Source organism: Theobroma cacao, chromosome 5 (genome assembly GCF_000208745.1).
Source record: "Theobroma cacao cultivar B97-61/B2 chromosome 5, Criollo_cocoa_genome_V2, whole genome shotgun sequence".
Lineage (NCBI taxonomy): Eukaryota > Viridiplantae > Streptophyta > Magnoliopsida > Malvales > Malvaceae > Theobroma > Theobroma cacao.
The window spans coordinates 3751554-3773981 of record NC_030854.1 but is presented as its reverse complement, the minus strand read 5'-3'; the positions used below and the strand labels follow the sequence as shown (position 1 = coordinate 3773981).

Here is a 22428-nt window from a genome sequence, read left to right as displayed (position 1 = left end):
TTTTATCTTTCTACGTTAAAAAATAAAAAACAAAATAGTACTACTAAGATTAGGCCCAAAAAGAGAACCCAATGCAACGGAACCCTCTCCGATCTCCCTTCTGTGTTTGACAGTTGTCAGCAAGCCCATTTGCTTCTTTCTGCCCCAAAAACGTAAGCGTTTTCTTTCCTGAATCTTGATTGGATTCGACAAACCCAAATCGGAGGAACAAATCGAATCGAAAAGCGAAAATCCAGACAGAAACGGAACACGCCACGAAATCAACCCATTTTCCAATTTCCCCCTTTAAGAAAAAAGGTATAGGAATCGCGCTACCACGTGGTTTTAACGACCAGCCTGTCTCCTTTCTCTTTTTTTTTTTCTTCTTTTCCTCCATCCCCCTCTTTCTCGTTACAGTGAATTTTCTTTTCCTCTCCTTTTCGATGCTTCGTTTCCTTTTCTCTTGAAATTTGTAACGCACAATTCAATGGCTTCTTCGAGCTCCATCGGGGGCTCACTTCCCGCTCCAGGTACATTCAATTTCAACATTCCCCCTTTTGATTACTACTGTTATTTTTCTTTTAAACTGTTTTAATTTTTGATCTTTTTATAAAAAAAGCAGAGGCCGTTCAAGTTCTCGTCTCATCGCTCGCAGATGAATCTCCGATGGTTAGAGAAGCCTCCATGGCTTCTCTTAAAGACATTTCTCCACTGTACCTTCTTTTTCTTTTTCTCAAACAAGTTTACATAATTCGTTTTTTGGTCTAATTTTAACTTGATAACTATTTTAGGAATCCTCTTCTTGTTCTTGACTGTTGCTCCGCTGTTTCTCGAGGCGGCCGCAGGGTAATAATTTTCTTCTTTGTTTTTGTTTTTTTATTAGATGTAGAAAATTGGAGTGTGATTAAAATTTCAAATTATTGGATACTTATTGTAGAGATTTGGTAATATGGCTGGAGTTTTTCAAGTAATGGCATTTGGAGTTCGAGCTTTAGATAAAAAGGACATTGATGCTTCTTATATGGGCAAGCTTGCCAAAATTGCTACCGCAGAAATTATCTCCTCCAAGGTATATATATATATATATTTGTCTTTTTTTTATATGTTTCTTTTGTTACATTAGAATTAGTAACATATACTTAGAACTGCCCCTATAGGCTCAGGAAGTTGCCACGAATTAGGTTGCCTTACTGTTTATTTTATCAAAAACTTATAGGCCCTTCTTACTCTTTTATTCCAAACAACAAGGTTCCTAGTGATTGGAACTTGAGACCTCCAAGACGTCTCAAGCTCTAACCATCGTGGTGTCTCCTAGGGGATTAGGAAAATAACATATTTGTTAGTATTGGCTGACACTGTAGCTCACATTGGTAGGTGGCTTATTGATCCCCAATTCTACACATGCTTTCTTTTATGCAATTAGTTGTTCATGGATCACACTTCATAATTTGCTTTTTTTGCTCACTGTTGTATAGGAACTCAATGCAGATTGGCAAAGGGCAGCGGCAAGTCTACTTGTTTCAATAGGCTCACATCTGCCGGACCTTGTAAGTCTGTTGCTGACAATTTGCTCTGTAATTTTCTATTTTGGCTGTTACTGTAATTTTCTGAAACTTTCTCTTGTTCTATGATGTTTATTTGTTGACATAAGAGAAATATTTCTTTATTTGCTCTATGTCTCCTCTTCTGTTCTTTTGTCCTTGTTTTCCCTTATCAACTTCATTGCTTAAACTATCTGTATTTAGTCATTAATCATGGCCTATCCTGGTTTGGCAGATGATAGAAGAAATATTTCTTCATTTGTCAGGGCCAAGCTCAGCTCTGCCAGCTATGGTTCAAATACTTGCAGACTTTGCTTCTGCTGATGGTTAATCACCTGCCTTTGTGGTTCTTTGTACTTTTTTGAACTTGAATTATCTATGGGTTATTGCAATTTCTTTGTTTAACGAAAGTCTTTTTGTACTTCTATTTTATTCAATCAAGCTATGCAGTTCACTCCACGATTGAAAGGTGTGCTTTCACGAGTTCTACCTATTCTTGGAAACGTACGAGATGCCCACAGGCCAATATTTGCAAATGGTAATATATGTCCTCTCACTGCGTTTTTAAAATTTAAGTTAATTAATAACTTAAAGGCAGGAAACATGTTAACATCATTATGTTTCAATCTTTGCTAGTAACTAGATTTCATTATGTCTTTCAATTCTGATTGAAGTCTCCTTCTGTGGAGCTTGAACTTCAGAATCTTCATCATTATGTTTGAGATATAATTAATTTTTTATCTTGTAAGATTCTCTGCTCCCATATGGGAGCATAGCTGGTAAAAGAAGTTGGTTCTTCTGAACCATTTTCTATTTTGGCAAAGTTGATCAACTTAGGTTGCTCTCTTTTTATGCTGGTTTTCCTCTTTCCATGTTTTCTGACATACACAAATTCCCAGGGTTTGATGTGCACCCCATTTTGTTTCCCTTAGATGATTTGGTTGTAGATATATGTTTCACCTGAATTATGCATTTCTTGTCTTGATAGCTGGCTTACTCACAATGTTATGCCCTTTTTACCCTCCTAGCCTTTAAGTGCTGGTGTCAAGCTGTTGGGCAATATAACGTTGATTTCCCTTCAGATTCCCCTCTCGATGGTGATGTCATGTGAGATACACATTTTGTTGGTGCCATTTTTCTGACGCCTTATATCATGTTCTGATGATGTAATGCCTACATATAAATGTTGTATTTGTTGCAGGTCATTTCTAAATTCTGCCTTTGAGCTTCTGTTGAGAGTTTGGGCTGCTTCACGGGATCTTAAGGTATGCTAAGTCAAGATTTGTGTGTGTGTGCATTAAAAACCTAAGATTAAAGATATTATTACTGTTTTATTATGTTCTTATTATTGTTTGATTCTGGAAAAAAACTCCATGTACTGAATAACGCTCCCTTGCGTGTTTCTTAATCCCTCCATGCTCATCCAAAAACAAAGACATAGAAATATGTGAAAACTGCAAAATTCTTTAAGCAAAATCCCTATGTATGAAAAATATATCTGTCTCCAATAAATATCTTTTAATTTCTTTTTGTTAACAAGGTCTATGTCCTGTTATGTACTACCTGTTTGTTAGGATCTAATGTTGCTCATTGTTGACTTTATTCTTATTTGAATTAGGTTCGAATATCTTCTGTAGAAGCATTAGGTCAGATGGTTGGTCTTATCACCCGCACGCAATTAAAGGCAGCTTTACCAAGACTTGTTCCTACTATATTGGAGTTGTAAGATTAAAATTTAGTCCTCAATGATTCAATATACAAATTACATTATTGTAGTCTGTATATACGATGTATACCAGTGTTATATAAAGTATTACTTTGGAGTTGCTATTAGACATGTATGTTTTGCATCCATACACTTGCAGATACTTACAAGCAGACAAACCTCATCAATTTTTAAACTCGGACATCGATATGGATTATAATGTCTTTTCCTTTATCTTATAATCAGGTATAAAAGGGAGCAAGATATTGCACTTATTGCTACCTATAGTCTCTATAATCTCCTAAATGCTTCCTTACTTTCAGAAACGGGCCCTCCTTTGCTTGATTTTGAGGTAAAGCCCTCATCATCTTCTGTTTCTGTTCACTTGTATTTACTTACTATTTTCTTGCGCAAAAACTTTCAGTGCTCTCGAGTGTAACATCTTCATTTTTCTTAGATATGGTGGAAGAACTTTGAGGATTGTTTCATTATGTCTGTTAAATAGTTTATGAAATAATTGCTCTGTTTTCTCCTACAAGCAATGATTTTGTTGAGCACAGTCTATTGAATGTCTTATCTTTAGAAATTTTTTTAACCATATCTTTAGTTTTCATTTTCCTTGCTCGTTGACAAAAGTAGATGCTAACCAGACAAAGACTTGTAAGTGCCCAAAAGGAATGTTCAACAATAATGAAATCTAGTTATTGTATCGAGGATTAGTCAGGGTTTCTATTCTTAGACATTTTCTAGATGTTAGTCAGATGTTATTCAAAATGCTTTGATTTAATCAATATTAGGATGAAGTCTCTAATTGTCTTTCGTAAAAGGAAAAACTTTTGAAAGTGTTAAGTGGTGTTATCCAATGTTGGTTTAATTTGGTTTGTTGGTGGCCTTGTATTCAAGTTGGACATCTCCACCTAATGCCAATTACTTTTAGATCGGATACATTAACATTGCATGAGCCTGCATTGTTTATTGTTGCATTTGTTGTTTGTTTGCTTGTTTGTTGCCCCATTTTTGTAGTCCATGTGATAGGTATGTGGATTAATTACTGATTTAATTGCAGTACGGAAATATTCGCCTTTTATAAATCAGAAATAGAGCAGTCATGGTTATTGAATTTCCTTTACACTGGCTTGAATTTCCTTTACACCGGCTAATTTCTGTCAAGATTCTTTTGTATGTACTACGTGAATAGCAAATTCTTTTTTTCTCTTGATGGATATTTCATGTTGTCTTTTGCAGGAGCTCACAGTTATACTATCAACACTCCTGCCTGTCATCTGCATGAATAATGATAGCAAAGAGCATTCTGACTTTTCTGTGGGACTGAAGGTATGATTACATTCTGCAAGGCCTTCTTTTGTTAATGATGTTAATTACTATGATAAGTTCTGTTTCTTCTACTTGCTACTAAGTTCCATTTCTTTTTCCACATCATAATTTTTGTACTTTGTGTTGCAGACATACAATGAAGTACAGCGTTGCTTTTTGACAGTTGGTTCTGTATACCCTGAGGATTTATTTACCTTTCTTCTGAATGTGAGTATGCACATTTCTAAGCAAGGTGCTTCATTTTTGGTCATCTAAACTGGAAAGTTTGTATTGTCAGGAAAGTGGCATCAATGATTGGACTGTTTGTATTTGGTTGTTAGATAAGTAGAAAGACATAGTTTTCTTTTCTTAATAGTAGTAATAGATAATTAATGTTTTGACGTATTTTTTCTTTTTCTATATCTTTTTTACTACCAGAAATGCAGATTAAAAGAAGAGCCTTTAACTTTTGGTGCTCTCTGTGTTTTGAAGCATCTCTTGCCCAGGTTTATTTCTTTCTTTCTTCGTGTAATTCTGTTTATTAATTATCTTACATGACTTACTTGCATTTCCTTTAAGGTCATCTGAAGCTTGGCACAATAAGAGGCCTTTGCTACTTGATGCTGTGAAGTCGTTGTTAGATGAGCAAAATATAGGCATCGGAAAGGCTCTCTCTGAGGTATGTTGTTATGTAGTTTTATAGCTTACAGTTTATAATGCTATTAATCAAACATACATTCTTATCTTACTGGTTTTGGTCCTACTTTCATGGTAGTTGATAGTGGTGATGGCTTCACATTGTTACTTGGTTGGGCCATACGCAGAGTTGTTTGTCGAATATCTTGTATGCCATTGTGCTTTATCAGAACATGATAGAAATGATCTTGAAAGCTCCCAGGTAAGCTTTGGGTCCAGCTTTGTTCACTATAGTAACAAATTGGATGATTTACTTTACAAATATGAAAAGTCAGGGTGTCAAATGTTGGTTTAATTTGATTGTTGTTCACAAAAATAGAAGAATTTAAATGTATGATAAAATTGAAGAAATGGACAGTACATTACATATTCTTGTTAAGTGCAGTCACTTCATGTCATCAAAACTGATATTTGTTCTACCAGCTACAGTGCTTGGGTGTACTTAAACGGTCAAATTTGAGCCTTAATTGCTACACTTTTCTTTGACACATTCTCAGGATCATGTAAAGTATGATAATGTATGAGTCACCATTGTATTTAATGTCAGTTATTGTTTTGTCAGGTGCAGATAGGGTCAGTTTGTCCAACAGAACTAAGAGCAATATGTGAGAAAGGTCTTCTACTTCTAACTATCACAATTCCCGAAATGGAGGTATACTGGCTTCTCCCTTCTTCAACCATTAAATCTCTAATGAGGGTTCTTAGTTTGAAAATTTAATGGCAAAAGTTATCCTTAACTGATATCTAGTTTTTATGCAGCACATTCTTTGGCCTTTTCTGTTGAAGATGATCATTCCTCAGGCTTATACGGGTGCAGTTGCCACGGTGGGATGCATCTTAAATAATTTTAAGTCCACAACCCTCTATTTCCTGTTTGCTGTGGTTATTTCATTGTGCATGTAATGCCCATCTCTTATGTTAGACTAGGCTGAATCTAATGATTTGTAATGACTGGTTTTCATCTATGCTGCTACTTAGGTATGCAGATGCATTGCAGAATTATGCAGACATAGATCTTCTTATAACAACAATATGCTTAGTGACTGTAAAGCTCGCAGTGATATTCCAAACCCTGAGGTAATGTGCATTTATGCATATGATGTGTTTTAAGTTTGCTTTTGTTCTCTACCGTATGAAAGTAAATCTCTTTCATCCTACACAAATTTAGGAGCTGTTTGCACGCTTGGTGGTTCTTTTGCACAACCCTTTGGCAAGGGAGCAGCTGGCAACTCAGATTCTGACAGTAAGCATAAATTATACTTGAATTAGCTTATATTACTGTTAATGAACCTTGACAAGTTAAAGCAGATGTAAAAGTATGGCATTAATTGTGCTCTTATTCACTTTGGAATATCAGACCAGTGGATTGGAAGACTTTTCTACTTAGCATATGTTCTTTTAAACTTTTTCAAAATTGTGAAAAAAAATTCAGTTTCTCTTCTTTCATGCAACCTCCAGTTTTAGATCACTTCTAATTACTGTATTTTAAGCAGTTTTTCTAGTCAAATATACATGAAAAGGATAGAGGCTTGTAAAGCTCAATGCATGGAAATTTAAATGGTGTTCCTTCTGTGGCTGAAATTAATAGTGTATGGCAGTTGTTCAAGATTTCTGATTTAATTTTGTTTTGGAGGTATACTATGGTTGTTTCATTTGGAATGGGTTAGCCATGTTAGACCGATAAATGGTCCTGTCTTCTTTTTAACTTTTGAACTATTTACAGGTACTCTGTTATTTGGCACCTCTGTTTCCAAGGAACATCAACTTGTTTTGGCAAGATGAGGTAGACCCTCATTTATGGGAATTAAGTTAGAAGTGAAAGTTTATGTTTGAGTTGAAATTTTGTTCATTTTATAGAAACCAAAATTATAGTGGTGCATGAAGTGCTTTTGAGAAAGTAATACAGATCAAAATATAGATGTGTCAAAATTGTTTCATGTGTACTGAGTCATTAACTGTGAGATATGTGACTGCAAGAAAAATTTAAACACTTAAATAGGGTGACAGTTCCATTTTTTTTCTGCTGGCTACATTGATGTTAATAGTATTTAATAATGAAATATTAGTTTCTAAAGTTTCTAAAACATGTCGACATATTAAAACTAAAGATTTAAAAGATATAGTTATAGGAGAAAGGCTCAATCAGTAGTTAGATCAATGCTTATTGCTTCAAGTTCATTCTGTATAGTTCTATCCCTCGTGTACTTATTGCCTATTTTGTTTCCTAATTAAACAAATTATTGGTCATGCATGTATCAAAAGTTAGCTAAAGCGAGCATGCTCTTTATCTAATTGATTGTTTTTTTTGGTAAGCTCTAGATTCCAAAAATGAAGGCGTATGTTAGTGACCCAGAAGATCTCGAGCTGGATCCTTCCTATCAAGAGACCTGGGATGACATGATAATCAACGTAAGGTTTTCTATCTCATAAATCATTTATGTTATTCCTTTTTTTATGCTCCACTATATTGTTTGGCACATGGTGGGAAACATCTCCTCTAGAGAACTTTATTTTGACTTTGGACTTTGCCGATGGGGGAGTTAATGTCCTTTTTCAGATGTAAATAAGAAATGAGATTTACTCTTGAGTGCAATATAACAACATCAAAGTGGGGAAAAACTAGAAACTCCTCCTTATGTGCTAAGTACCATTAGTAATATCTCATGATTATTGTGTTGCAGTTTCTTGCAGAATCTTTGGATGTGATTCAAGACACTGATTGGGTGATTTCTCTGGGAAATGCTTTTACCAAGCAATATTCACTTTATGCGCCTGATGATGAACATTCAGCGCTCCTTCACCGGTATTAGTTTTGAATTTTGATATCTTGAATTCATGAAAGAAACTAGTATCTTCCTTTTGTTGTGGGTGGGGTGGAATTGGGGTGAAAATGGGAAAGATTCTTGTACTATGTTTGTCAATTAGGAGGGGAAGGACAAGAGGCGGAATGGAGGGAGAGGAGTAGAGTGGGAAAAGGAAGATTAATAGAGGGGAAAGGAGAAGGTATAGTTCTATGTTTTGGGGATTGCTTAAAAAAGAAGAGAGAATGAGAAGGAAGGGGTTCATTGTAAACTTACCTTGTTTGGTTAAAGGAAGGAAATGATGACTTATTATACGTTTACAAGCATGCCAATTTAAGTTTAAAAAAATGTTAAAATATGCATTTTTTTCATATCGTTAAAAAGTTTTTCTTGACCTTCTAAATTATAACATGTATGAGAATTGTACATTATTTCCTTTTCATCCTTTATTTACAATTATATATTTGTATTTGTATACTTATGAATATGTGCATAAGAATGGAGGCCATCCTAACATCTAAGCCTTTACTAGTGCATTCAGAGTTACAATTTCCCTTAATCTAGCGGCTGCAGGAAAATTTATAGAACTGAGGCAATTGCCAGGATGTTGCCTGTTATGTTGGTCTAACATAAATATGCACAAAATATAGGATATTAGATGCTAGATGCTATTAAATTTTTTTTTCAAATTATCTTTGATGATGAGGTCTGGTTTGAATTCAGGCCTTGCCACTTCTCTACAGCTAATTTTTGGAATAGTGCCAAGTGAAGGCACCATCCTGATGAATTGCAACAGCTTGAGTGAGGGGTTTTTTCATGTATTGGTTCCTTATTCAGGAGTAAAATTTCTCTTGGTGATTGTTTCATTTGGCCTATCCTGTTTTAGAAGCAAAAATTATTTTGTAAGGAAATTCTTATTGAATTTTAAGTTACTTTTTATTTTTTGTAGTTTCTAGAGGCATCAGAAATTTTTCTTTTGAAGTTACTGATGTTACACTGGAACCAAGTCCAATCTCTATGAAGTTGATTTACTGTATAGATTATGAGCTTTAGATTTCTCTTGCAATCTTCCTCCTTGCTAACTTTCAGCAATTTCTTTAACCAGCAATGACCTTCCGCTTAAAATATTGCTTGTATCTGATGTTAAGCTTCTAAAGTTATTTACTCTTAATATTGACTCCCCAGAGTTCACCGCCTTCTGTTTTTCTAGTAGATACAAAGCTAAGTGCAAAATCTTGAATGTTCTTTTCTTTCTTTCTTTCTTTTGTTTTTTTGAAATTGGTGTTGCAGAGGCCTGGGTATACTTCTTCAGAAAGTTAATGACAGGGGTTATGTCCGTGGAAAAATTGACTGGATGTATAAGCAAGCTAATATCGCTATTCCGACCAACAGACTTGGTTTAGCAAAAGCCATGGGATTGGTAGACTTGAAGCTTTTTTAGTATTTGTTTTTATTCTTTTGCATGTCTATCTTTTTTAATTTTCATTCTTTCAGGTTGCAGCATCCCACTTGGATGCCGTGTTGGATAAGCTGAAAGACATTCTAGATAATGTTGGTCAAAGCATATTTCAAAGGTTTGATGCTTAAAATTTTTTTCCATTTGCAACACCATGGAATGTGATGTTCGGTTTACATGTGGATTTTAGCAGTACATGCACTTTCTCTTCAAAATTTGAAGAGAATAAAACTCTAAGCAGAATGGCTTTGCTTATTTTATTTGTTTACCATATTTATGAATTATTATCCTTATCATAGGGTGAAACTGAAAACTTGAAGCAATACTTTTCTTTACAACTGCTGTTGTTTTCAGTTAAGTAATTTTATAAATTGATTATTTTTGTCAATTTGTATAAGCATGTTCTCAACTTTCCTCATTTTTCTCTTTCTTTTTAATTTTAAGTTTTAAGGTTGTGCGTATTTTTAAAAAATTGATCTGAAGTCTGAGGCTTTACCCGCTGCAGGTTTTTAGCATTCTTCTCTGAAAGTTACAGAACAGAAGATTCTGATGATGTACACGCTGCTTTGGCTCTGATGTACGGATATGCTGCAAGATATGCTCCATCAATGGTTATTGAGGCTAGAATAGATGCACTTGTTGTAAGTAATCTTATCTTTTTGGGCTCCTAATAACTCTCTGAATGCTGTAATGATATAAGCCTCATAATTTTTATATGTTTAGCCTCCATTTACAACTAAAGCATTAACAGTTCCATATTTGTATAGCTTTCAAGCTGCATGTTTGAAAACCATTAATATATGGTGGGTATTGGGTTCATCCCATCATACATGTTTCTTACTGATACAAATCTGCATCTTATGATTGAACTGTGATTTTCACTGTGTTATACCTATATACACTATAGCTGATTGAAGTTGTCTGATGTCTATTTACAATTTGGCTGTTCACTGTGTTACCTATAGTGCAGAATTTTATATATTATGTAAGGTGATTATTAGTTCTCATTCTTGCAGGGGACTAACATGCTTTCTCGGCTTCTTCATGTACATCACCCGACAGCAAAGCAGGCTGTTATTACAGCTATTGATTTACTAGGTTTGTAAAAATAATACTTTAATAGCAAGTTAGAAACGTGGAGTGAATAATTCTCAAAAAAGAGAAACATGGAATATTAGTGTCCAAAAGGTGTGAGGTTAAGCAGGGCTTGAACAGTATAATAGGAATGCACTTTTATTAAGGGTAAAAGTAGAAATAATTATGGACTAAGAATTTCTGAGAAGGAAGTTCCTATGCGCCAAGAGTGATTGTTTTCAAAGCTTAGACTTGATGATTCATGAGGAAGCAGAGGTTGGGGAGGATGTCATGCATTGGCTTAAGAGTTGGTTGGATGAAATGCGGAAATAAAACTGCTAGAAAATGTTTTCACATAGAAAATGTTTTCACATGTCATACTTAATATGTTGATAACAAATTAGCTGTTCTGGCATTCAAACATGTAATGGTGATATAACTCACTGTTCATGCAGGTCGTGCTGTCATTAATGCTGCTGAAAATGGTGCACCGTTCCCACTGAAAAGAAGAGACCAGTTACTTGACTATATTTTAACTTTAATGGGTCGAGATGAAACCGATGGTTTTGCTGATTCAAGTCTTGAACTTCTGCATACTCAGGTAGTTTGATTACTTCTAATAATTGCAGTATGATATAGTGGTATTTATTGTCTATTACATTAACTGATATTGCTATATAGTTTGCTTAAAATTTTGGACTCATGGAGTTGGCTAAAAAGGATTCAAAAGTAAGAGTGCAGACACATGGATACGTCTTATAACAATATCTTAAAGATATTTAACTACAATACCATGTTAAATAATTTTAATTTTAATATTTTCCTTGGGCTTTATTTTAAAAAAAAGGGAAAACCCTTCTCTTTTAAAGTCTTAAGCAATTAAATTAAGTTTTATTATGAGTATTGATTTTAAGTAGTTTTATTCTATCAAAAAATAATTAAATATTTTTAAAGGATTATTATCTCAAAGCTCGAACCCATATAAATATTAGCTAGGCAAGAGCCCGAGAGATATCGTGTTGCTTTTTGTGCTAGGCTAAGACTAATTCGAAGGGAATTTGGGCCTGACTATTAGCGCCTTGTACAAGCCAAGTTAATATTAAATGGAAAGCCCTAAATTTTCTCCTATTCATCTTTCTCTTATTCAGCACCACAGCAGAACTATTTTTCATTCTCCCTTTTTGTAAGCCAGCAGCACAATACAGACTTGGCTCGCCCTTTCTCTATTCTTCTTCTTCTTCTTCTTCCAGCTGCAATTGTAGCTAGCCAAAGGGAGCAGAGACCGTGCCTTTAGGGTCGATGTCTCGTCGGACACATATATTGTATCCTTATTTGTGTCATGTCATGTAGATACCGGTATGGTGATCCAAAATGATGAGTCTGTGTAACAGAGTATATGACCTGTTTTCTGTTTATGGTTTCTTAGGCTCTTGCTTTGAATGCCTGTACCACCTTGGTTTCTGTGGAGCCAAAGCTGACAATTGAAACAAGAAATCATGTTATGAAGGTACATGTTTTCAGTTTATTTTGTTAAAATTAGTAACAATGTGAATTCTGTTCCATAAGTGCTTACTTTGAGCTGTGAATACTTCTGAATATCTTGACAGGCTACCTTGGGGTTCTTTGCTTTGCCAAATGATCCAATAGATGTTATCAATCCCCTTATAGATAACCTTATCACTCTTCTATGTGCTATTCTTCTCACAAGGTATTGTCGAGATATGGTTTGAACTTTTTGCTTTTATTATTGTAAGATTTCTCACAAGTATGCATACATGTACTTGTAGAATATTCTTTGCTTCTGGTATCCTACTTGACTGCCATAACTTAACTGAAACTTTATATCTAGAACATGGGAAACAAATACAATAAATGATAAGTGTACAAGGTGTGTCTTTACTAGTGTTCTATATGAACCCTTTAATTGTGGTTTGATGATGGCCTGAAGGTCAGGGTAAAATCAGAATAAGATACAAGATATACTTCCCGTTAACCTAATCAATATAGAAGTTGGACTGGTAGTTTGGAAACAACCTAGTTCTAAATTTTATTTGTTTTCATTCTGTTTTAATTGTGTATATTTGATTATTCGACCTCACTTTTTTGTTCACACTAGAAACCTGTAGGACAATTATTGCATCTGGTTATTCCATGTATATTTCAAGTTTCCTTTTTTGAAGAAAGGATATGAATATTTCTGCTTGGAAGATTAAAATTTCCCATAGGCAATCCAAGGCCCTTCAATGGATAAGAATTCAATATGTTCTGTGACTGAAGTCCTATGATAATGTACTTTGAACATAAGCATGGAGATCAATATTTTGTTGGGAATTTGTTTTATCCCAGTGTCGATGATGAATGAAGGTGGACTCCTCCCCACCCGCGACCCCCCCACCCCCCTCCTTCAAGGCCAGGCAGAGAACTGGCCACATAAAGCAGAGACATGAAAGAAAAGCCTGATTAGAATTTGGGGGCTTCTTGAAGAGCTTAGCTATCTTGCTAACTTGTTCTACTTTTCTAGAGTTTCATGTTGTTTAGTTAGCATTTAGGTTATCGTGCTTCATTTATTGACTTCAATATTAAAGGAAATATTGATGGTGATGATGTTAGGAACAGAGTCCATCTGCAAAAATCTTAATATATCTAGTTTACAAATTTTCATACTTTTATTTGTATTGTTGTATGATCCATGGCTGTTCTAACTGGCAACATGTGCAACATTCAGTGGAGAGGATGGAAGAAGTCGAGCAGAGCAGCTATTGCATATATTAAGACAAATTGATCAATATGTTTCTTCATCTGTGGAGTATCAAAGAAGAAGAGGTTGTCTTGCAGTGTATGAGATGCTTGTCAAGTTCCGGATGCTCTGTGTCAGTGGCTATTGTGCGTTAGGCTGTCGTGGGAGTTGCACTCACAGCAAGCAAATTGACCGTACTCTGCACGGAAATTTTTCCAACTTACCATGTAAGTGCACTTCCTATGGCAGGTTTTAGATCTTTCATGCCTCTTGCTAATCTTGTTGAATTTCTTTTCTTCAACTACCAGCGGCATTTGTTTTGCCAAGTCGTGAAGCTCTGTCTTTGGGAGATAGAGTTATAATGTATCTTCCACGCTGTGCAGACACTAATTCTGAAGTTAGAAAAATTTCTGCTCAGGTATTAAATTGGTTTAGTGAAAGACTTCATATCATTTAAAGATGCAGCTTCCAGTACCTGTATAAGTTTTTAATTTATCTTAATCTATGTAAGGCATTTAATTCTACAAAAAAGAAAAGGATTTAATATCTTTCTTTTTTCTTTGACTAGATTCTTGATCAACTTTTCAGCATCTCTCTGTCACTTCCAAGGCCATTAGGTTCTAGTGTTGGTGGTGATATAGAATTGTCCTATGGCGCTTTGTCCTCCCTTGAGGATGTTATAGCCATCTTGAGAAGTGTATGTTTTAGTCTGAGCATCTCTGTCCCTAAAATTTAGAGTTACATAAGTTAACCTATGACACTTTATACCAGGTTTATTTTTTATTCTGCTGTGTTTTCAGGATGCTTCAATTGATCCCTCAGAGGTTTTTAACAGAATTGTTGCTTCTGTCTGTGTTCTTTTGACAAAGGATGAGGTGAGATTTATCTTTCTGTTTGCTTGTTCAAATCTAAATGCTTTCAAACTAACCAGCAGTAGTTATTCTTGATGATTACTTGCAGCTTGTAGGTACCCTGCACGGTTGCATGCCAGCAATTTGTGACAAAATCAAGCAGTCGGCTGAAGGGGCTATCCAAGCTGTTATTGAATTTGTAACAAAGAGAGGGATTGAGCTGAGTGAAACCGATGTTTCAAGGTGTTTTTTTTTTTTTTTTATAATTATTATAATAAGAAAATGAGCTTTTAATTAGCTCATTAATTTTACACTCTTATGATTAAGAGATAAATTAAAGGTCTCTTGAAGTGTAGTTGACCAAGTTTCTATACAGGACCACTCAATCTTTGCTCTCAGCTGCGGTGCATGTTACAGAGAAGCAATTACGTTTAGAAGTTCTTGGAGCTGTATCCTTTTTTTGTTTAAATTTACTAGCTTAGCTGATGTTAACTTATTCCTGTTTGATCATTGTTAACAGTCTGTAGAATCAACTGGGAGGTACTATATATTTTTTTATGGTGATCATTGTATATCTTTGAGTACCTGTAGATATCCTCTCTATCTGAGAACACGAATGCAAAAATTGTTTTCAATGAAGTATTGGCTGCTGCTGGAAGGGATATCGTCACAAAAGATATATCTAGGCTACGTGGTGGCTGGCCAATGCAGGATGCATTTCACGTGAGTCCCCTTTCAAATTAATTAGTAAATTATTCCTGTATTATATTTCTCCTTGAATGGACAACATATATCTTAGGCCTTGTTGTGGTGCTGTTACCTGTGATGAGTCAAGTGGGCTGACTTGGTGTGTACAAGTACTGTATGTGATGGCAGTTCTTTCTTTGCAGGATTGGCATACCACTAGGTCTTTTAGTTTTCATAATCTTTTTAAATTCTGGGTTTGGTTAAACAGGGATTTCATCTTCCAATTTTGTTTCTGACCTGAAAGGCACATAACCCATTGACAAGATGGTTTCTCTTTTGTCGAAATCTTTGCTTTCCAAGTTATAAATAGTTGTAGTTGATTTTTTAGAATATAAAGGTTTTTTTGTGTATGTATTTCCTTGTGTTAAAAGTTTATGAAGAATGATGTTGCTGGTCCATAACCAACATTTTTTTCTTATTTGTTTTAGTCCATTGGCTTTCTTATCATATCTGCAAGCCTATATTTCAATGTTGTAAATTTCATGCTCTACTTTGTTTCTTTTTCTATTTTTTTCACTTCCTTTTATTGGACAGCTATCAATCAATTCCTTCAGTTGTTGACATTTTCTTAATTTGAATAGGCATTTTCCCAACACATAGTGCTATCAGTTTTGTTCCTGGAGCATCTGATCTCCGTCCTTAATCAGACTCATTTCACTAAAAGTGATCCAGGAAAAGGAGAAAATTCTAGTCTTCTTTCTGAAACTCAGTTAGAGGATGAAATTCTGCAAGCTGCTATTTTTGCCCTCACTGCCTTTTTCAAGTATGTTGATCAATTGCATTCATGAGAATTTATCTTATCTTTATGGTCTCCAGAGTTTATGAAGTTTCATCTTAATCACAGAGGTGGTGGTAAAGTTGGAAAGAGAGCTGTTGAACAGAGCTACTCTTCTGTTCTTGCTGCACTTATACTCCAATTTGGAAGTTGTCATGGTCTAGCTAGCTCTGGTCAGCATGAACCACTACGGTTAAGTTTCCTACTGCATATAAATTTGACAAAGGCATATGTTATGTAAGTTGGAATCTGATGTCCACTTAAAAATATGTCAATTTCTTTCTCCTCCTCTGCAGTGCACTTTTAACCTCATTTCAGGCCTTTTGTGAATGTGTTGGGGACCTTGAAATGGGAAAGGTACGTGAACTTTTTGCCAATACTAACAGCTGCTACTGCTAATACAAAGAGAAACACTTCATTTACTCAATAATACAAAGTTAAAACACAACCAAATACTCTCTTCAGTTTTTGGCTAGAGATGGTGAGCAAAATGAAAAGGAAAAGTGGATTAATCTTATTGGAGATTTAGCTGGCTGCATTTCTATAAAGAGACCAAAAGAGGTAATACTATCCATTTGGTAGTTTCTTTCTGTATGGCTTATCTTTAATAATACTGAAAGGAAAATGTTTACCAACATTGTGATCAATTCTACAGGTTCAGAATATATGCAAGATTTTCACAAAATCCTTGAACCGTCAAGAAAAAACTCAACGGGAAGCTGCAGCTGCTGCACTATCCGAGTTTGTCTGCTACAGGTATGAATGTTGTGATCTCTTTGAGTTTCTTTTGATCTTCTACTTGTATCCCTTTCTTTTCTTTTGTTTTATTGTTATCGCTGTCCTAATCAGCTCCAGCATCATTACTATCTACTTTTTCTTGATAAGAATTGTTATGTGCTAATTTTGATTATGCAGTAGCGGGTTTAGTTCCCTATTGGAGGAGATGGTGGAAGTGTTGTGTCGACATGTCTCAGATGAATCTCCAGCAGTTAGATGCCTTTGTTTAAGAGGATTAGTGAAGGTATGTGATAGGGATATTCATTCAGATTTTAAGTAGAGGTGGCAATTGGGTGGGTTCTGACAGGTTTGGGTTGGGCTATTTTCGGGCTTGGTTTCACTTCAGATTCGGATTTTCTCAGGTTGGAATCACTTTGGATTCAGAGTTTAGGGATTTGGATCATTTTGGATTCAGACCGTTTCGTGTTTGGTCTGTTTTGGGTTCATGCGGATTCATGCGCGTTTCGGGTCATTTTTTTATTCATATAAGCTATAGACATTTTTATAAAATCGAATGCAATACATAATTTCACTTTTTTCTCTAATCAATGTCAAGTCAATAGCATTGATTAATTTAATAATTTTAAGATAAAAATGTGATAGAAAAAATTTGATCTTGAAAAAAAAATTGATAAGCATTTGTATAAATATAAATGAAACTATATCTTTATCTATACACTCACTAACAGAGATTTCTTGGTTAATTCAAATTTATACACTTGAGTACTTGAGTCTTAGTTTTATTTTTTATAGAACTATAAAATATTTAAATTTTATTTAGAAAACTAATCATAAGTCTAATTACTTAAATATAATTAATCTTAATACGCATAAATTGAAAAAATTGATTATATTTAAATTTTATTTCCCACCATCTTGTGCTTTCAATAGTTAGTTGTTGTTTTAAATAGTAAAGCTAGCACAAAAAATCATTTGATATTCATGTTAAGTGCATTTCATAATCTAATTCAAACATTCAATATGAAAAGGTTGAAAATACATTATTTATATAATTGTATAATAGCTATAAATAATATTATTATTTAAAATTTAAAATTTTCATTAAAGAAAAATAGTTTATCCTTTGTTTATTTAAGTATTTTAGACAATCATTTCATTATAGGTTGGGTCTTTTTGGGTTAAAATGCAGGTTTTTAAAGGTTTCGGGTCAGATTGGTCTTGGGTTTGGGTTATTCTAAATTTGGATCACTCCAGGTTTGGGTTGCTTCGAGTTCACACTGTTTCAAGTTTGTTTCATTTCAAGCTTGGGCTATTTGGGGTTTTGGTTGCTTTAGGTTCAGGTCTTTGACTTCTTGTAGTTAATTTAGATCAAGATCGAGTTCGGTTTGTAGCTGGTTTAGGCAAGTTTTCAGGTTCGGTCAAATTTTGCAGCCTCTAATTTTAAGTGTGCCATTTTTAGTCATCAATTGCAGTCACAGACATCCACTTCTCTCATAATGGCTGTCTCAAATTTGATGTTTGTATGGTTGCATTATGTTACTTTATTTATACCCTTTGAGAGTATGTCTTTCTGTGTCTGTGGCAGATTCCGTCTGTTCATATCTATCAGTACACAAATCAAGTTCTGGGTGTAATATTATCATTGCTTGATGATTTGGATGAATCAGTGCAATTAACTGCAGTTTCATGCTTACTGACGGTAATTTTTCCATTCACTCTCTTATATAATCTTTCAATTTGCTTCGTATACTCCATTGTTATATTATTATTTTTATTTAAACTTTTAATTTGTTGTAGATTCTTGACTCCTCACCCAATGATGCTGTTGAACCCATTTTGCTTAATTTGTCTGTTCGGCTTCGTAATCTACAGGTGCATTCCGTAGCTATTTACAATGTTTGATTTAAGGCCATGCTAATTATAGACATAGGATTTTGAATCACCTTAGGACATGCATTAAAGACTCCATATACCTTGCTTAGTTATGTATTAGTATGAGCTGGAGGTAGTAAATATCAAATGAACCGGTAATAGCTTTCTTTTTTATATAATTTATTGTGCTATGTTATTTATTACAATTGTGTGCTTCTGTTATGAGTTAACCTGAAACTGAGTAATATAACTTTTCCTTATTTGATGTCTGCATCTTTTCCCTTTTCATTTGCTCCCAGCTGGGGACCTTAGATGTAGACTGCCAAAGAGTTTTTGCAAAATCTTTCATGGACAATCTTATATTTCTAGGGTTTGATTTGATTTTAAAGTTTATAGCATTAATGATTAATCTGGATTTCAAAGATTCAGTATAGATGACAAATGCAAATGGGATGATTGAAACTTAAAGTTTTCATAGCTGGAAGTTCAAGATAGAGGCCAACTTTAAGATTTCAAGTCATTAATTTGGGATGGGAAAGATTGAATCATTATGGCAATTGAATGGCTAAAATCAGATGATTTCTTGATAGGAAATTCAGGAAAGAAGCTAACTTTAAAATTTAAAGCTAATTTCAGTGTTATTCAGGTGCTAGATTTTCAGAAAATGTTGTGATGATTTGTGGTTTGTATTTGTACAACAGAAAGGCAAGTTTATGGTAAGGGTAGAGTCAAATTTGGGCTGTTGATTGATGGTGCTTTGGCCAGTTGAAATCTGGTTTGATGAAAACCTGGATGCTAGCACATGCAGGTTTTGTGCCCCACTAAAGGAAAAATCTGATAAAGGTTTGAGTAGGGTTTGTAAGAATGTTTTTATTAGATCAAGATTCAAGAGTGCTATAAGATACATGTGGATTTCCTTGGATATCATACAGTAGGTCTGAAAGGCATCACAGATGGGTTTATTATAGTATCATGCTATCCTAAAACAATTCTTCATTGATTAGGGAGAGATCATGTTAATACGTACAGGTATAATTATTCTATGGATATAAGGATGTAAGCTCCAAATAGACCTGATCAAAGCCAGGCAACCTGCCTAGACTCATAATCCTGGCCCCCTGTGCAGGTGCTGACAACTTATTAGGCCTGATAAAGTTAGGGCTGGCTGATAGATGTTGAATTTGCAGCCAATTCCTGTCTGTCCTGGCCTAGAAATATATTAGTATTTAGATTATTTATTTTCTTATTTCATTGTTTGTTTGTTTTTAATTTTGAAATATAAGAAATAGTCTGAAAATATTATGATGGCTTTAGGAGTGCTTTTGTAAGAATCTTGTAATTTTAGGCTGATCTTGAACAAATATTATACCCAATGGTTGGCTTGCATCAGCATGGGCAAGAGTCTTAGCTTTAGGTCCCCAAAAAGTGGGAAATCATAGAAATTGATTAGTAAACATGACATAATTTACACTAACATAGAAATGTACATAATCAGGCTCAAACACCACTACCTAGCCTATCTCCTGCAAAACTAAATATTCCAAGTCCCCTTGGATAGTCTGGGCTACATCCTGTGATAAAGAGATATAGAGTAAGACTTGGTAAGGTTCTTGATAACTAAACATTGGCTGCCCTTGTTCTAGATTTTTTTGATAGTGGATTATGTTTTTTCTTGATATCTTTGTTTTTGCATCAATCTGAGTTAGTCTCCACCACTGCTAGTGTCAAAAGCTGCATCTGCATCCATGCATGCACCACAGTTTCAGTTGTAAATTTAGTCTTGGTGTTAGGCTGCATTTCTTGATGGGCAATGGTTTTCATCTTGTACAGATATCCATGAATGTAAAGATGCGGGCTGATGCCTTTGCAGCATTTGGAGCACTTAGCAACTATGGAGTTGGGGCACATAAAGATGCTTTTATTGAGCAGGTAGTCATTGAGTTGATTTCATTTTCAACTAAATAAATAGGGTAAATTTACCAGGACAAATAGTCTGTTTTTCCTTTGATGTTGAATCTACCTTGGTAGATATATCATCGAACTTATTGATAAGATCATAGAATTACATAATACCTTTTTTAAAAGAAAGAGTTGTGAAGTTTTTCTTGGTCTACTCAGTGTGCCACAATCATCAGAGATTCTATAAATTATCTAATGTCAGCATAAGACCATGTGAAGTACGGTAACTAGCCTTATCAGTCCAATTATCTAACTTAATCAGTGCTTGTTTTTAGCATTCTGTACATGCAAAAGGTTCATGCCCAATTACATTTTCATGTTATCCTTTTATTTTGATCACACTTCCATTCACCTACTACATTTGTGGTACATTGTAGATAAAGTAGAAAATGAATGAGTTTTTGCACCAGTTATCATCTCATCTAGCTAGTCTAATGTTAATCGCTATCTCCAGATACATGCTACACTCCCACGCTTGATCCTACACCTACATGATGATGATCTTGCTGTTAGACATGCCTGCCGTGTAAGAGATACTTTATTTTCAATGCCCCTTAGTGCATGAAGCTTATTAAGAATTCTTCTTTCTAAATGATGTGTTCTTTTTCTTTATTTTTTTCAAAATAAATAGAACACCCTGAAACGGTTTGCCACTTTAATGGAGATAGAAGGGTTGCTGGCTTTATTCAATTCGCATAGTATTAACTCTGACCATCGGTATGTAATAATGAATCTTGTAATGCACAGTAACCTAAAGTTTTCTTCCTTATTTCATTATCATAAAGTATATCTTGCTTCCTTTCAGAAGTGATTATGAGGACTTTGTAAGAGATTTTACAAGGCAGTTTGTGCAACATCTTTCCTCCAGAGTTGATACGTACATGGTGTCAACCATACAGGTTTGCATTTTTCTGATAACACTGCACATTTATTCTAAAATATTACTTTCCGGATAATTTGCTTAATGGCAAAAATGCAATTAAGTTGTACTTTAAAAGCCTTTCCCTTCTAAATAGGAGGCTATATTATTTTTCCTCATCTAAATTGCATAACTTTGATTGCTGGATTATGTGCTTGCTTTTAGCCTGATGCGGGACAGTCATGGAAGCTGGAAAATTTTAACATAGTTCTTGATGATGCAGGCTTTTGATGCACCTTGGCCAATAATCCAAGCAAATGCTATTTACGTTTCCAGCAGCATAGTCTCTCTTTCAAACGATCAGCACATATTAGCTCTTTACTTTACACAGGTTATTCTGAGATATCCCCGCCATTTAATTGTTATTGTTATTATGGTTTTAAGAAATATGCTTGAAACATGTTTACCATGGTTTAGGTGTTTGGATTGTTGGTCAGCAAGATGAGTCGGTCTGCAGATGCAGTCGTTAGAGCTACAAGCTCTTCAGCCTTTGGCTTATTACTTAAATCAACGAATTCAATTTCCTGGAGAGTAGCTCGACTTGAACGAGCAGACTCTGGCCGAAAGGGTCATGATTCTGAGTCTGCAAAAAAATAGCAAATGCACTTACAAGGGACAATTATTGTGTCGATTATTGTACTTTGACTGGCGGCCAGGCTGTATCCTTGATGCAAGTGAACTGTGCAAGCTCAATGCAGGTAGGTCAAAGTTTTAGAGTACATAAAGGAATCCCGAGCGAGAAGAGGTTAAGTGATCTGCTGAAATGAAGCAATTCCAAATTGCCGAATGGAAGTTGAAGCAGTAAATCAATGAGGACAACTTGTTTGTTTACTGTGATGGGTTGGGTCAATGTTGTAAGGTTTGTAACTATACAGCTGTAAATGTTGATCATACAAAGACTAGTATTTGCATTTTTGGGTTGCTGGTTGTTAAAGCTAGTGTAAAGTATTTGGCCGCACTCTTTCCCCGATATTTCCAAGAGTTCACTTGTAGAAAATACTTAAATGAAATGAGTGCTGTTTTTCCCACTAGACCGCGTTTGGTTCCGGAGATAAAACAGGTCAAGCTGTTGCTATTGAAAGGATAACTTGACTCTTTCAAAATGAATATTTTTATTTATTATCATATATTATTTTTTTAAAAAAAATTGAATTTTACTATTCAAGACATCAATCAATTTGACGCTTAAGTGCTATTATCGTGTATTATTGTTAACATACTTTTAAATAAAAATATATTACTCATTCAATAAAATAATAATGTC

At 34.7% G+C, this 22428-nt stretch overlaps 1 protein-coding gene across 6 annotated transcripts; it reads left to right on the top strand.

The window, feature by feature from the left end:
• LOC18598074 (protein SHOOT GRAVITROPISM 6) lies at positions 165-22195 on the top strand. Of its 6 annotated transcripts, none has more exons than XM_018121707.1 (51): positions 165-509; positions 602-692; positions 771-825; positions 917-1048; positions 1455-1526; positions 1756-1846; positions 1963-2058; positions 2549-2627; positions 2722-2785; positions 3139-3242; positions 3472-3577; positions 4471-4560; positions 4690-4767; positions 4978-5045; positions 5119-5218; positions 5315-5437; positions 5798-5887; positions 5995-6060; positions 6214-6312; positions 6404-6478; positions 6959-7018; positions 7555-7644; positions 7917-8038; positions 9327-9456; positions 9531-9610; positions 9998-10133; positions 10509-10590; positions 11022-11167; positions 11993-12073; positions 12174-12274; positions 13292-13530; positions 13612-13721; positions 13872-14000; positions 14104-14178; positions 14264-14397; positions 14531-14603; positions 14746-14877; positions 15483-15664; positions 15746-15868; positions 15973-16033; positions 16142-16237; positions 16332-16432; positions 16592-16697; positions 18000-18113; positions 18212-18286; positions 20117-20215; positions 20700-20771; positions 20877-20962; positions 21054-21144; positions 21388-21495; positions 21582-22195. In XM_018121707.1, the coding sequence occupies exons 1-51, from the start codon at positions 467-469 to the stop codon at positions 21759-21761; spliced, it is 5136 nt and encodes a 1711-aa protein (XP_017977196.1). In that variant the 5' UTR covers positions 165-466; the 3' UTR covers positions 21762-22195. The 6 variants fall into 6 exon arrangements, with proteins under 6 accessions (XP_017977196.1, XP_017977198.1, XP_017977197.1 ...); XM_018121708.1 differs by having other exon boundaries at positions 169-509; positions 1787-1846; positions 1971-2058; positions 21051-21144; XM_007027435.2 differs by having other exon boundaries at positions 169-509; positions 21051-21144.

Bases quoted from the DNA above. Each gene is read 5' to 3' on its own strand.
- LOC18598074 (XM_007027435.2), top strand. From the start codon at position 467: ATGGCTTCTTCGAGCTCCATCGGGGGCTCACTTCCCGCTCCAG. The intron at 4,561-4,689 runs GTATGATTACAT...TTTGTGTTGCAG, and splicing joins ACTTTTCTGTGGGACTGAAG to ACATACAATGAAGTACAGCG. The intron at 7,645-7,916 runs GTAAGGTTTTCT...ATTGTGTTGCAG, and splicing joins GGGATGACATGATAATCAAC to TTTCTTGCAGAATCTTTGGA.